The sequence below is a fragment of the Chiloscyllium plagiosum genome, unplaced genomic scaffold, assembly GCF_037043375.1.
Source record: "Chiloscyllium plagiosum isolate Xiang-an unplaced genomic scaffold, Cpla_swu_hap1 HiC_scaffold_39, whole genome shotgun sequence".
Classification (NCBI taxonomy): Eukaryota; Metazoa; Chordata; class Chondrichthyes; order Orectolobiformes; family Hemiscylliidae; genus Chiloscyllium; species Chiloscyllium plagiosum.
In genome coordinates this window covers 31,298,842-31,314,310 of record NW_028270177.1, presented here as the reverse complement: position 1 = coordinate 31,314,310, position 15,469 = coordinate 31,298,842, and the positions used below count along the sequence as shown (strand labels likewise).

Below are 15,469 nucleotides of genomic sequence, written 5' to 3'. Positions count from 1 at the left end.
TTGACTATTTCAATCACCAGTTGATGGGTGTTTGCTTGTGTCTCCTGTACAGGAACAAGGCCAGCAATGAAGCAGAGATCAGACAGACAGCTGTCACAGTCAGGACCACCATCAAAACCAGCACAGACTCCACACCTACAAAACAAGGAGAAACCAATGGTTACTGAGGGAAAACAGGGACAGAAAGGGAAACTAGCAGGCAGCCAACTCACTGCTTGGAGACATCTCCTGCATCCTTCTGTCAAGCTCAGTCAGGGGAGGAGTTGCCAGGTTGGTCAGCTCAGTATCCAGAATGATCAAGGGGCCAAGTGAGGCCACCCCTCCCACTTCAATCCAGCTTCACTCTCGCAAGATCAAACATCCCAGTCAGAGGGGTTGGGGAGGTGAGAGGAGATCCCAACATCAAGATCAAGTGTCCTACCAGCTTCAGGGTAAGGTCTGTCCTTCCTCTGGAGGGAGACAGGATCTCCCTTGTGCTCCCACAGTTCCCCACATGGCAACAGGCACAAATGTCACTGTCTGACTCCTCCAATGGGGTCCAGCTAAACAAGAGAAACAGCCCATCAACCACATGGTGCATCACCTCTCCCAACAACAACATCCCCGAGGGACAGGGAACTTGCATATTCTGCAGCTTCTGGAAAGTACAAGCTTTGTTCCTGGAATCTCCCTGATCCACTGCAGCAACTCTCAGGTGACGGTGATGAACATCTGAGGGACACATTCAGAACAAGTCAGTGTTTAGTGACTCCCTCCCCAGGGTGGAGAAGCACATCATCAGCTTCCTCTTACCAAGGATCGCTCATCTCCATAGAAACGGAAGGCATCCAGGTCAAACCGGAGCTTGTCCAGCTCCCGCCCGTTTCTCGGCAACAAAGGTTGAAAAGGAGTCCTCAGCTTTGCTGTCCATCTGCAGTTGCCTCCTGGACAAAGGGCCATGAAGTGAATGGAGTGAAGCCATGGAGATGGGAGCAGCTGGAGAAAGCAGAGAGCTCCTTACCCATTGTAGTCAATGATGCTGTATCTCGGGGTGGAATCCTTGTCTGGGCTCAGTGTAGCTACAGAGCGATCAATGTACAGCTTCAGGGGCACATGGTTGGCCATTGAAACCAATGCCTCAATGTGAATGAGGTCTCCCAGGGAGTAGACAGTGGAAGTGCGCTCTGTCAGCCAGTCACCTGAAGTACAGCAAGACAAGGGTTGGAGCCAATGGGTACAACTCCCAGAGAGAGAAACCAGGAGATCCCTCCCCAGCCACCCATCACATACCATTCATTAGACACAGGGAGAATGACAGATGCCCTTCTCCAGACCTGGTGGAGCTGAATAGGGTCCAGGTGGGCTTGATGGGATGCTGCTCACATTGCCCTTCCTGGGGGAAGGGGACAGGGCAGCCATTTTAAGACAGTGTCAGACAACAGTAGCAGGGGATCATACTGACAATCGAGCAAAGATTTTCACCTCAAATAACATTCAATGGGAACAACAGCTCCATTGGTTCTCACAACGATTGATCCAGGATAGTTTGGGTGTGGGTCAGGTGAGTGGTGTAGATCAGGAAATCTCCAGTCATCTGAAAGATACCAGGTTAAGGAAGGAGGGGATGGTCTGAAATGAGAATGTTCTACACAGTTCACAATGACAACATCCTATTTGGACAATCCTTTAGGGAGTGCGACAGGCTCAGGGCCAGGAGACTACTTTCCCACACCGAGGTGGAGAGACCAGTATTCAAGGGGAATAGATCACAGGTCAGGGGTTAGTCATTTAGGATCAATTTAACAAGGAATGACATCATTCCAAAGATCTGGATAGGAATTCCTGAACCAAAAGTTGGTTCAAAGGAGGTTGTGTTGGGCTCCCAGACTAAGTTAGAGATAAATATTGAGGATACAGGGACATGGTGATTGTTATCACAGGGAAGAAGCTGCAGGAATCTTTTGGCCATTATCTCCCAGTGTAATCATGAAACCTTCAGATTATAAGCAGAGATTACCAGCAGAATACAGAGGGAGGTTAATAGTAAGGTGAGGCAATAAAACAGTGTGCACAAGATGGGAAAAATAGAGAAAATAATTTGTGGGCAGCACGGTGGCTAGCACTGCTGCCTCAGCGCCAGAGACCCGGGTTCAATTCCCACTTCAGGCGACTAACCTGAGTTTGCATGTTCGCCCCGTATCTGCGTGGGTTTCCTCTGGGTGCTCCAGTTTCCTCCCACAGTCCAAAGATGTGCAGGTCAGGTGAATTGGCCACGCTAAATTGCCCATAGTGTTAGGTAAGGGGTAAATGTAGGGGTATGGGTGGGTTGCGCTTCAGCAGAGCAGTGTGGACTTGTTGGGCCAAAGGGCCTGTTTCCACACTAAGTAATCTAATCTAAGTAATCTAATCTAATTCACCAGATTAGAATAGAAATAGTTTTACCAACAGGCCAAGTGTGGAGCTCAAGTACAAGGTCAGTCAATTTATTCATAGAATAGCACCCCCAGTGGGAGGGAGTCAAGACAGTTTACCCGACAGAGCCACTTTCCATCCAACTAAACACAAGTCATGCTGCTAAGAGTTAGGTTCCTGTGACCTCACTGTTGAGAAAGTAATCATAATATAGAAAGCCACACTATAGAAAGTCACTAAACCAAGTCAGAACATTCACAATATCAAAACACCACCCACAAGTTGCCACATGATACTCAATTCATACTGATACATACATTGTAACAGAACAACCCCTCTAATCTGAACCTTCTAAACCGATGAGAGCCAGAGCACAAGGCTAGAGATGGAGAACCGTACAGGCACAGTCCAATCCAGGATAGGAATTTAGTCTGACGACTTGAGAATGGAGACTAGTCCTCCTAAATATCAACAATATTACATCCAGAGTTACAGTCAGGATATATCTACAGCCCAAATTTTCAGCAAGTGTGGACAACCCCCATTACCTGCAATCTGCTGCCACACTTATACAGCCCATAGTCAAAGGAGGACAGTCTGGTTCTCAGGGTAGACCCTGGTTGGCCAACAACCTGCTGTCACCAGGGTCAGGTCAGTAGCTTTAACCAGGTGCCTGGTTCCAAATAAATCCAGCTGTGCCCTGACCAGCAGGTTGTGCTCTCCACACTGCACCATCACAGTCTGCAGTGGGGACACACTCCCAACCTCAGACATTCAGAAACTAGAACCAATGGGACCCCCATGAGGAGGCACTCTCAGGAACAGGGCTGGCTCTCACTATTGTCCATGGAAACCTCTGGCTCAAACTGTTGCCATGTTTCAGAACAACAAACAGCTCCATCTAACACCAACAAAGGGAACAAACGCCTCACTACAAAATCACCCATGATCACAAACAACTCAACCATCTCCAACCAGCTCCTTTTATACACACAACCTGCACTCACCTGACACCAATGTGACCAGAAGCAGCAACATTGAACCAATCAACCAGCCCCAATCTCTACAATTTCCACCAATGACTGAACTCATCGAGTTATTACCAGGAGGGCCTATTTCATTTGGACCAATAGGAGTGGCTGTGAGCTGCTGTGCTGTCACCTGACTGAATTCAGCTCCACAAGGTCTCATGGTGAAGGCCCCATGGATACAATCATCAAACGTAGCTCATTGATCTAGGAGGGTGTCTGCTGGGTCCTGTCCCCCTCACCCAAGGGGACTGACAGTGAGAACCAAGGAGAGATTGAGGATGGGGTTTGGGTAGAACAAGGGATTGACCTTATACTACACCTCCCCCTGGAAGTGTTTGATGGAGTCAATATGGAAGAAGCTTTATTCTGTATCTAAACTTGTCATGTCCCTGTCAGGGGAGTGTTTGATCAGGACAATGCAGGGAGAGCTTTACTTTCACTTTCCTTTTAATTCATAGACTCGAGGCAGTTTTACTCTGTATTTCACCACGTGCTGTCTCTGTCCTGGGAACCTTTGATGGGGACAGCTTTCCTTCCAATTTTCAAGAAATGAGGAAACTTTAGTTTCAGTTGGAAAGAGCAAAATCTTTTACTCTGTTTCTAACTCAGTGATGTCCCTGTATTGAAAGTGTTTGATGTAGACAATGTAGCTGTACATTTTGTGAAATGTGTAGAGACCGCTTTCTGTTCAGTGACAATGAGCAGAGGAAGCTCATGTATCGTGTCCCACACTGACCTTGCTCTGGTGGAGTTTGTTGGGGGATGGTGTTGAGGGAGAAAGTGTGTTGCCCGGGAAAAGCACAGCAGGTCATGCAGCATCTGAGGAGCAGGAGAGTCGATGTTTCGGGTATAAGGCCTTCATCAGGGTTGTGGATTAGGACAGGGGGCTGAGAGATAAATAGGACGTTAGGAATGGGGGTAAGGCAGCTAGGATCATGTTAGGTTCATGCAGTGTGGGCAGGGGGGCAAGAGAGCTGGGATGGTAATAGTTAGATGCAGGTGCGGGGTGTTCAGAGAATTTTACATTCATTCTGAAAGGGAAGATGGGGCAGCACGGTGGCACAGTGGGTAGCACTGCTGCCTCACAGCACCTGGGACATGGGTTTGATTCCAGTTTCGGGCGACTCTCTGTGTGGAGTTTGCACACTCTCCTTGTGTCTGTGTGGGATTACTCTGGGCGCTCTGGTTTTCTCCCACTGTCCAAAGATGTGCAGGTTAGATGGATTAGCTGTGGTAAATTACTGTTAGTGTTCAGGGATATGTAGGTAGGTGCATTAGTCAGGAGATATGTTGAGTAATAGGGTAAGGGAATGGGTTTGGCTGGGTTACTCTTCAAAGGGTCAGTGTGGACTTGTTGGGCCAAATGGCCTGTTTCCACACTGTAGTGATTCTATGATTCAACATAAATGTGGATAAATCCCTACGGCCTGATCAGGTGTACCCTGGAACTCTGTTGGAAGCTCGGAGAGTGATTGCTGGGCCTGTTGCTGAGAAATTTGTATCATCAACATTTGCAGGTGAGGTACCAGAAGACTGGAGTTTGGCTAATGTGTTGTCACTATTTAGGAAAGGTGGTAAGGAAAAGCCAGGGAACTGCAGACTAGTGAGCTTGGCATCGGTGGTGGGCAAGTTTTTGGAGGGAATCCTGAGGGACAGGATTTACATGTATTTGGCAAGCCAAAGACTGATTAGGGGTAGTCAGCATAGCTTTGTTCGTGAGAGATCATTTCTCATAAACTTGATTGAATTTTTTGAAGCAGTAACAGAGGATTGATGAGAGCAGTGTGGTGGATGTGATCTATATAGACTTCAGCAAAGCATTTAACAAAGTGTCTCATGGGGGCCTGGTTAGCAAGGTTAGATCTCATGCAATACAGGGATGTGGATACAGAACTCGCTGGAAGGTAGAAGATACAGGGTGGAGGATTGCTTTTCAGAGTGGAGGCCAGTGGTGTGCCATAAGGATCGGTGCTGGGTCCACTGCTTTTTGTCATTTGTATAAATGATTTGGATGTGAACATGAGGTATCGTTAGTAAGTTTGCAGATGAAGGTGTAGTGGACAGCGAAGGAAGTTACCATGATCCCATGTGATTGGAATGTTGATTTCACCAGTTCCCTTATTTCCCCTCCTCCCAGCCCCAGCCCATCCCAATTATATCTCAGACCCCTTGGGGGCTCCCCTCATTCCTGATGAAGAGCTTGTGCTGGAAACGTTATTTCTGTTGTTCCTCAGATGCTGCCTGACCCGCTGTGCTTTTCCAGCACCACACTTTCCGACTCTGATCTTCAGCATCTGCAGTCCTCACTTTCTCCCAACTGAGCACGTGCACCGAGAAATTGCAAATGGAGTTCAATGTAGAACAGTATGAGGTGTTACAGTTTGGAAAGTCACATCAAGGTAGGAGTTTCATGATAAATGGTTGGGCCTTAAGGAGTGTAGTGGAACAGAGGGACCTTCCTTTCAGCCAACTTTTGGTTCAGGAATTCTCATCCTGATCTTTGGAATGATGTCATACATTAAATTGATCCTAAATGACTAACCCCTGACCTGTGACCTATTGCCCTAGAATACTGCCTTCTCCAGCTCAAGGTGTGGGAAAGCAGTCTCCTGGCTCTGAGCCTGTCATGCTCCCTAAAGAATTGTCCAAATAGAATGTTGTCATTGTGAACCCTGTGTAGAACATTCTTATTTCAGATCAGTCACTCATTCTGCAACCTGGTGTCTTCCAGAGGACTGGACATTTCCTGATCTAAACCACCCAGCTGACCCACAGCCCAAACTATCCTGGATCTGTCATTGTGAGAACCAATGGTGCTGTTGTTCCCATTGAATGTCGTTATTTGAGGTGAGAATCTTTACTTGATTGTCAGTATGATCGCCTGCTGTTGTTGTCTGACACTGTCCTAAAATGGCTGACCTGTCTCCTTCCCCCAGAAAGGGCAATGTGAGCAGCAATCCCATCAACCTGGACCAACCAACCCAACTACCCTGTAGCTCAACACTTCAACTCCACCAATGACATGCAGGTCCTTGGACTTCATCGCCAGACCATAGCAATATGACAGCTGGAGGAAGAGTGCCTCATCTTCCGCCTAGGAACCGTCCAACAACAAGGATGAACTCAGACTTCTCTAGTTTCCTCATTTCCCTTCCTCCTACCTTGTCTCAGTAACAACCCTCAAACTCAGCACCACGTTCCTAACCTGCAACCTTCTTCCTGACCTCTCTGCCCCCACCCCCACTCTGGTCTATCACACTCACCTTAACCCCCCTCCACTTATTGCATTTCTAATGCCCCTCCCCCAAGTCCCTCCTCCCTACCTTTTATCTTGGCCTGCTTGCACACTTTCCTCATTCCTGAGGAAGGGCTCATGCCCGAAACATTGATTCTCCTTCTCCTTGGATGCTGCCTGACCTGTGCTTTTCCCAGACAAGGACTCCACCCCGAGATACAGCATCATTGACTACAATGCGTAAGGAGATCTCTGCTTTCTCCAGCTGCTCCCATCTCAATGGCTTCACTCCATTCACTTCATGGCCCTTTGTCCATCTGCAGTTGCCTCCTGGACAGCAAAGCTGAGGACTCCTTTTCAACCTTTGTGTTGCCGAGAGACGGGCGGGAACCGGACAAGCTCCGGTTTGACCTGAATGCCTTCCGTTTCTATGGAGATGAGTGATCCTTGGTAAGAGGAAGCTGCTGATGTGACTCCCTCCCCAGGGTGGAGAAGCACTAAACACTGACTTGTTCTGAATGTGTCCCTCAGATGTTCATCACCTGTCACCTGAGAGTTGCTGCAGTGGATCAGGGAGATTCCAGGAATAAAGCTTGTACTTTCCAGAAGCTGCAGAATATGTAAGTTCCCTCTCCCTGTCCCTCAGGGATGTTGTTGTTGGGAGAGGTGATGCACCATGTGGTTGATGGGCTGTTTCTCTCATTTAGCTGGACCCCATTGGAGGAGTCAGACAGTGACATTTGTGCCTGATGCCTTGTGGGGAACTGTGGGAGCACAAGGGAGATGCTGATCCCCTTTCAGAGGAAGGAGAGACTTTGGCGCTGAAGCTGGTAGGACGTAGACCCTCTAGATGTTGGGATCTCCCCTCACCCCCACTGTCCCCTCCCTGACTGGGATGTTTGATGTTGTAGAGAGTGAAGCTGGATTGAAGTGGGAGGGGGAGGCCTCACTTGGCCCCCTGATCATTCCGGATACTGAGCTGACCAACCTGGCAACTGAGCCCCTGACTGAGGGTGATGAAAGGATGCAGGAGAGGTCTCTAAGCAGTGAGTTAGCTGCCTGCTAGTTTCCCTTTCTGTCTGTTTCCCTCCGTAACCATTGGTTTCTCCTTGTTTTGTAGGTGTGGAGTCAGAGCTGGTTATAATGGTGGTACTGACTGACAGCTGTCTGTCTGATCTTTGCTTCATTGCTGGCCTTGTTCCTGTACAGGAGACACAAGCAAACACCCATCAACTGGTGATTGAAATAGTCAATAAAGCAGTGATTCATGGTGTCTTCTCTCTGGACCTGGTTTGTTTCTTCATTCTTAGTATAAACTATCCCTGGGTACAATCCCTAGTTTTAGCCTCTCTAGTCCATGAAGTGAGCTTCCTAAATGATTGGGTTATGCAAGATATTGTTTGCTGCTTCCAGTGAGTACAGGGGATTGATGACCACCTTGGAAAGGGGCTTTCCATTCTGATTAAATCACTGTTTGCAGAATGTGCTGGAGCAACGGCTCTGATGTGGCAGTGTCTGAGGGAGGAACAGTTGGTGTTTCTAGTCTGTTTAGATTCTCTTCAGAAGTGTCCAAGTGGATTCCCAATGTTACCATCTCCTGAGATGCTGCCAGTCCTGTTGTGTTTGTGAATTGTTATCCCTCTGATTTCTGACCTCTACAGTATTGGGATTTCAACCTGATTGGACTGAAAATTATCTTGCCCCTGAACCACAAAGCTGTGTTGGAAAGTCCTGAAGGGTTGTGGTCATCTGACTGAATAGAAACCTAATTTTGAATATTGATGGCCCTAATGATCTATTCAGAGTTGAATGTCAACTGTGCTCACCTTCCTGGACAGGGGATTGGCTGAAGATATGAGGAACCACCTCTAATATGGACGTTTTTGAAGATGTCACCATCTGCTTCCCCACTTTCCACACCTTCCATATCCTCTTCCACAGTAATCACTGAACTGTTCTTTTCCCCCCACCTTGTGCAACCACAAGTTGGTAACAATACTATCATCACGTAATGGAGGGCAACATGTATTATGGTGTCAGTATAGCTGCAGAAGATGAACTGACAAAGAGGCAGGCAGAGCTGGGGCCATGTAGGTGACCAGGGCTACCTCTATGCTCTGACAATTTTTTGGTTTCACCAACTTGCAGAACATCTCTTGGACACATAATTAACCCCAGCACCCTCTGTGTGAACAATCCAACTCCCCTTCTCCCAAGGACATGCATGTCCTCAACTGCCTCTGCCACCAAATTCTAGCCTCCCAACAACTGGAGGATAAGCAATATCTTCCATCTTTGACACCCTCCAACCAGGTGGGATCGATTATAGACTTCATCACTTCTGAGCTCCCTTCCCCAGTTTATACCACATCCAACCCGCTAACTCAGCACCGCCCTTTCTGAACCAAAGAGTCCCAAGGAAAATTGGATTCAGTGGGATTAGAAAACCTCTTTGCTGGTTGGAGTCATGCCCAAAGAAAGATGGTTCTGGTTATCAATATTCAATCACGACATTCCCAGGACATCTTTGCAAGAGTTGCTCACAATACTCTCTTAGACACAACCGTCAGGCAATGACTGACTCCAACAAGGGAAAATCTCACTATCACACCATGACAGTCTCCATGACATTCCCATTGCTCAATCCCTCACTGTTAAACATCCTGTGGCTTCTCTGTCTCGGCTGGGATTTGTTGCCTGTCCCTAATTGCCCTTGATTTGATTGGTTTGCTCAGCTATTTCAGAATCAGCGATATTGCTGTGGGTCTGGAGCCACATTTAGGCCAGACCAGGTCAAGATGGTAGATTTCCTTCCCAAATAGGAATTGTGAACGAGATGGGATTTTATAAAAGATCAGTTTCACAGTCACAATTACCGAGAGTAATATTTTCAAAAAAGGATAGAACACAAAAATCCATCAGTGACTACAATCAGATTTGAGCCCCCAGCCTCAGATGATTAACCTGACTCACTGAATTCCTGTCTCAGTAACACTACCATTATGCCACTTGTTCCACCCACCTGAAGACAGAAGCCTGAGCCTAAGACAGATAGCTCAGTGATAGGCATTAGTGTCAAGGAATCAGGAGTTTAATTAACATGGACTCCCTGCAGTGTGGAAACTGGCCATTCAGTCCAACAATTCCACACTGACCCTCTGAAAAATAAGCCACCTAGACCCATCCTCTTACTCCACATTTACCCCTGACTAATGCCCCTAACCTACGTATCCCTAAAAACTATGGTTAATTTAGCATAGCCATTTCATCTAAACTGCACATCTTTGGATTGTGGGAGAAAACCCACACAGAGACAGGGAGAATTCCACACAGATAGTCACCCAAGGCTGAAATTGAACTGAATGCTAACCACTGTGCCACCATGCTGCCCAAGAGAAAGCGGGAGAAATCTTAGCAGCGACTGGGGAGACAGGTTCACATTTGTGTTGTGTGAGACTCTTGGAAGGTTAGCAGTACCTGACCACAGATGCTACCAGACCACCTGAGTTTTCCCAGCATTCTGTGGTTTCAGATTGCCAGCTTGTGCAGTATTTTGCTTTAGTCCTGAGTGTAAGTTCCTTCCAGAGTCTTCAGCATCTGACAATGCTACGGTTTTAAGAATTATACTTTGTCCCAGTTTTTTGAAGAGAGTCTTTGAGGCAAAGGTGGGAGCTGTCTGTTGAAAACTAGTAAACAGACTATGAGGCCTTGGGTTTTCTATTTAAATTGAAACAATAGAAGCAGCCTGCATGGGTGTGGTCACGCTCTCAGAATCAGTACTTTTAACAGTGCTGTTAAGGCCTTGAAGTGGAAGCTATTTTTCCCCCACCTCTTCAGTCACAAAATCTGTGGAGGTCTGGGTTCTTTCTGCTTTTGGATTTGCAAGAGAGTGGTTTCTGAACTTGCCTTTTGTCAAGGGGTTGTTTATGGGAACTGACTATATTGGACCAGGGAGAGGGGGATAGCTGCAGATGTGCAGATCAGAGTCAAAACATGCGGTACTGGAAAAGCACAGCTGGTCAGGCAGCATCCAATGAACAGGAGAGTCAACATTTCAAGCATAAGCTTGGCATCAGGAATGTGGGAGGGGGTCCCAAGAGGGCAGAGAGATAAATGCAAAGGGGTGGGGAAAAGTATCTGGGAATACAATATAGTTAGTTGAAGGTTGGGGTCGGTGTGGGGGAGGGGAGGTGTGATGGTCCTAGGACAAGTAGATGGGAAAGAAGATAGACATGTTGGACAGTTCAAAGAGAACGAGGGCAGTGCTGAGTGAGATGGTTGGATCTGGGATAAGGTGGGAAAGGAAGATCAGAACTGGTGAAGTCCACATTGGAACCCTCCAACCACAAGATCAAAAAGGTAGAAGAGAAGGTGTCCTTCCTCTAGTTATTGGGAGGCTAGAATTTGGTGGTAGAGGCAGCCCAGCACTTGCATGTCCTTGGCAGAGTGGAAGGGGGAGTTGGAGTGTTCAGCCAGAAGGTGGTGCGGTTGATTGGTGTGAGGCCCAGAGATGTTCTGCAGTTTGGTCAAACCAATTCAGAGTAAAGGGGTCACCATGGGCACCTGCATGGGCCCAGCTCTGCCTGCCTCTTTATCAGGTACAACCAACAGTTCATCTTCTGCAGCTACACTGGTACCATTACACATCTTGCCCTCTATTACTTGATGATAGTAACAATACTATCTTGTGTTCCCACAAGGAGGGAGAACAGTTCAGTGTTTACTGTGGAGGAGGATATGGAAGGTGTGGCAAGTGGGGATGTAGATAGTGACATTTTCAAAAATGTCCATAGTAAAGGTGGTGTTAGATGTCTTCAACCACATCCCCACTGCTGCAGGGGTGAGCACAGTTTAAATTCAACTCTGAATAGATCATTAGGGCTATCCACATTCAAAATTAGGATTTATTCAGTCAAGTAACCATAACCATTCAAGACTTGCCACCACAGCTTTGTGGTTCAGGGGCATGATAATTTTCATGCCCATCAGTTTGATATCCCAATACTGTAGAGGTCAGAAATCAGAGGGATAACAATTCACAAACAACAGGACTGGCAGCATCTCAGGAGATGGTAACATTGGGAATCCACTTGGATACTTCTGAAGAGAATCAGAACAGACTGGAAACACCAACTGTTCCTCCCTCAGACACTGCCACATCAGAGCCGTTGCTCCAGCACATTCTGCAAACAGTGATTTAATCAGAATGGAAAGCCCCTTTCCAAGGTGGTCATCAATCCCCTGTACTCCCTGAAAGCAGCAAACAATATCTTCCATAACCCAATCACTCAGGAAGCTCAGTTCATGGATTGGAGAGGCATGACAGGGATTGTACCCAGGAATATTTTAATCTAAAAAAGGATGCAGAAACAAACCAAGTCTAGACAGAAGACACCATGAATCACTGCTTTATTGACTATTTCAAATCACCAGTTGATGGGTCGTTGCTTGTGTCTCCTGTACAGGAACAGGGCCAGTAATGAAGCAGAGATCAGACAGACAGCTGTCACAGTCAGGACCACCATCACACCCAGCTCTGACTCCACACCTACAAAACAAGGAGAAACCACTGGTTACTGAGGGAAAACAGGGACAAAGGGAAACTAGCAGGCAGCCAACTCACCGCTTGGAGACCTCTCCTGCATCCTTCTGTCACCCTCAGTCAGGGGCTGAGTTGCCAGGTTGGTCAGCTCAGTATCCAGAATGATCGGGGGGCCAAGTGAGGCCTCCCCCTCCCACTTCAATCCAGGATCACTCTCTGCAACATCAAACATCACAGTCTAGGAAGGGGAGGGGGGTGAGGAGAGATCCCCAACATCTTGAGGGTCAGGGTCCTACCAGCTTCAGGGCCAAGGTCTCTCCTTCCTCTGGAGGGGATCAGGATCTCCCTTGTGCTCCCACAGTTCCCCACATGGCAACAGGCACAAATGTCAGTGTCTGACTCCTCCAATGGGGTTCAGCTAAACAAGAGAAACAGCCCATCAACCACATGGTGCATCACCTCTCCCAACAACAACATCCCTGAGGGTAGGGAGAGGGAACTTACATATTCTGCAACTTCTGGAAAGTACAAGCTTTGTTCCTGGAATCTCCCAGATTTACTGCAGCAACTCTCAGGTGACAGGTGATGAACATCTGAGGGACACAGAACAAGTCAGTGTTTAGTGACTCCCTCCCCATGGTGGAGAAGCACATCAGCAGCTTCCTCTTACCAAGGATCGCTCATCTACATAGAAACAGAAGGCATCCAGGTCAAACCGGAGCTTGTCCGGCTCTCGCCCGTCTCTCGGCAACACAAAGGTTGAAAAGGAGTCCTCAGCTTTGCTGTCCAGTGAATGGAGTGAAGCCATTGAGATGGGAGCAGCTGGAGAAAACAGAGAGCTCTTTCCCCATTGTAGTCATTGATGCTGTATTTTGGGGTGGAGTCCTTGTCTGGGCTCAGTGTAGCTACACAGCGATCAATGTACAGCTTCAGGGGCACATGGTTGGCCATTGAAACCGATGCCTCAATGTGAATGAGGTCTCCCAGGGAGTAGACAGTAGAAGTGCGCTCTGTCAGCCAGTCACCTGAAGTACAGCAAGACAAGGGTTGGAGCCAATGGGTCCAACTCCCAGAGAGACACCAGGAGATCCCTCCCCAGCCACCCATCACATACCATTCATTAGACGCAGGGAGAATGACAGATGCCCTTCTCCAGACCTGGTGGAGCTGAATGGGATCCAGGTGGGCTTGATGGGATTGCTGCTCACATTGACCTTCCTGGGGGAAGTAGACAGGGCAGCCATTTTAGGACAGCGTCAGACAACAGCAGCAGGGGATCATACTGACAATCGAGTACAGATTCTCACCTCAAATAACGACATTCAATGGGAACAACAGCACCGTTGGTTCTCACAATGATCGATCCAGGATAGTTTGGGATGTGGGTCAGGTGGGTCGTGTAGGTCAGGAAATCTCCAGTCATCTGAAAGACACCAGGATAAGGAATGAGGGGCTAATGTGAAATGAGAAGGTTCTACACAGGGTTCAATGATACCATCCCATTGGGACAATTCTTTCAGGGTGTGATAGGCTCAGGAGGCTGCTTCTACTAACAACCACCGACCCCACCCCACATTCCCAGAGCTGGAGATACCACTGTTCAAGAACAAGTCAAGGATTAGTCATTTAGGATCAGTTTTAACAAGATTGACATCATACCAAAGATCAGATTTGGATTTCTGAAGTAAAATTTGATTTCAAGGAGGATGGGTGTTGGGCTCCCAGACAGTATTTGCAATAAATATTGGAGGGAACAGGGACATAATGATTATTATTACAGAAGGAGGTTGCCAGGATCTTTTGACCATTTAATTACTAATTAAATCAGGAAACCTCTAGGTTTGAGGAGAGATGACTGATTCAATACCTGGAGGTTAGCAGTAAACTGAGGCAATAAAAGCAGTGTCCAAGAGCTGACAAAAGTAGAGAAAACAATAGGTCACCAGAATGAAATCAAAACAGTTTTACCGACAGGCCAAGTGTGGAACCCCTCAAGTACAGAGCAGTCAGTTTATTTATACAATAACCCCCCCCCCCCAGTCAGAAGGAGGTAAAGTCCATTTACCTGATGAAATGGAAGATACTTTCCCCTCAAACTAAACACATCATGCTGCTATTCTGATGAAGTGTCAATTTTCCTGCTCCTCAGATGCTGACTGACCTGCTGTGCTTTTGCAGCACCACACTAATCTGTACTGCTATATTATTTGCATTCCTATAACATCTCTACAGCAAAACTACACAACAGAATGATGCACTGTGGAAAGTCACTAAAATCAATTCAGGAGAAAGTTCACAGTATCCAAACATCCACAAATCACCACATGATACCCAATTCAGACTGAAAATATACATTGTTCTGTTACAATGTATATAACCAGAAGGTTCCAAACCAGTGAAACTGGCAGCACAAGACTAGAGAAGGAGAACAGTTAAGGCAGAGTCCAATCCAGGATAGGAACCTAGTCTGAGTATTTGAGAAAGCAGGAGAATGGTCCTTCTCAATATCAATGATCTCAATCAGGAACCCTTGACAGCCCAAACTTCCAGCAAGTTCAGACAACTCCCATTACCTGTAATCTGCTGCCACACTCATGCAACCCATAGTCAAAGAGGACAGTCTGGTTCTCAGGGAAAACTCTGGTTGGCCAACCACCTGCTGTCCCCAGGGTCAGGTCAGCAGCTTTAATCTGGTGCCTGGTTCCAAATAAATCCAGCTGGGCCCTGACCAGCAGGTTGTGCTCTCCACACTGTACCAGCACAGTCTGCAGTGGGGACACACTCCCAACCTCAGACATTCGGAAACTGGAACCAATAGGATCCCCATGACGAGGCACTCTCTCAGGAACAGGGCTGGCTCTCACTATTGTCCATGGAAACCTCTGGCCCAGAAACTGTTGCCATGTTTCAGAGCAACTAACACCAACCGTGGGCAGCACGGTGGCACAGTGGTTAGCACTGCTGCCTCACAGCGCCAGAGACCCGGGTTCAATTCCCGACTCAGGCGACTGACTGTGTGGAGTTTGCACATTCTCCCCGTGTCTACGTGGGCTTCCTCCGGGTGCTCCGGTTTCCTCCCACAGTCACAAAGATGTGCAGGGTCAGGTGAATTGGCAATGCTAAATAGCCCGTAGTGTTAGGTTAAAGGGGTAAATGTAGGGGTATGGGTGGGGTGCGCTTCGGCGGGTCGGTGTGGACTTGTTGGGCCGAAGGGTAACGTAACGTAACAAAGGGAACAAACCCCTCACTACAAAATCACCCATGATCACA

At 47.5% G+C, this 15,469-nt stretch overlaps 1 protein-coding gene across 1 annotated transcript; it reads right to left on the bottom strand.

The window, feature by feature from the left end:
• Positions 1–12,078: 12,078 nt before the first annotated feature.
• On the bottom strand, positions 12,079–13,443 carry LOC122541058 (zona pellucida sperm-binding protein 3-like). Its single transcript, XM_087981214.1, has 5 exons — positions 13,314–13,443; positions 13,029–13,224; positions 12,870–12,990; positions 12,704–12,792; positions 12,079–12,205 (listed from the first exon to the last, which is right to left on the bottom strand). Exons 1-5 carry the CDS (start codon positions 13,441–13,443, stop codon positions 12,079–12,081), a joined length of 663 nt encoding a protein of 220 aa, XP_087837340.1.
• Between the last annotated feature and the right edge of the window lie 2,026 nt (positions 13,444–15,469).

What these genes read in the sequence shown, in the direction of transcription:
- LOC122541058 (XM_087981214.1), bottom strand. Translation starts at nt 13,443, where the DNA reads ATGGCTGCCCTGTCTACTTCCCCCAGGAAGGTCAATGTGAGCAGCAAT. An exon ending in CTCCCTGCGTCTAATGAATG is followed by an intron (nt 13,225 to 13,313) that starts GTATGTGATGGG and finishes GCTGTACTTCAG; the next exon opens with GTGACTGGCTGACAGAGCGC. An exon ending in GGGGAAAGAGCTCTCTGTTT is followed by an intron (nt 12,991 to 13,028) that starts TCTCCAGCTGCT and finishes TTCACTCCATTC; the next exon opens with ACTGGACAGCAAAGCTGAGG.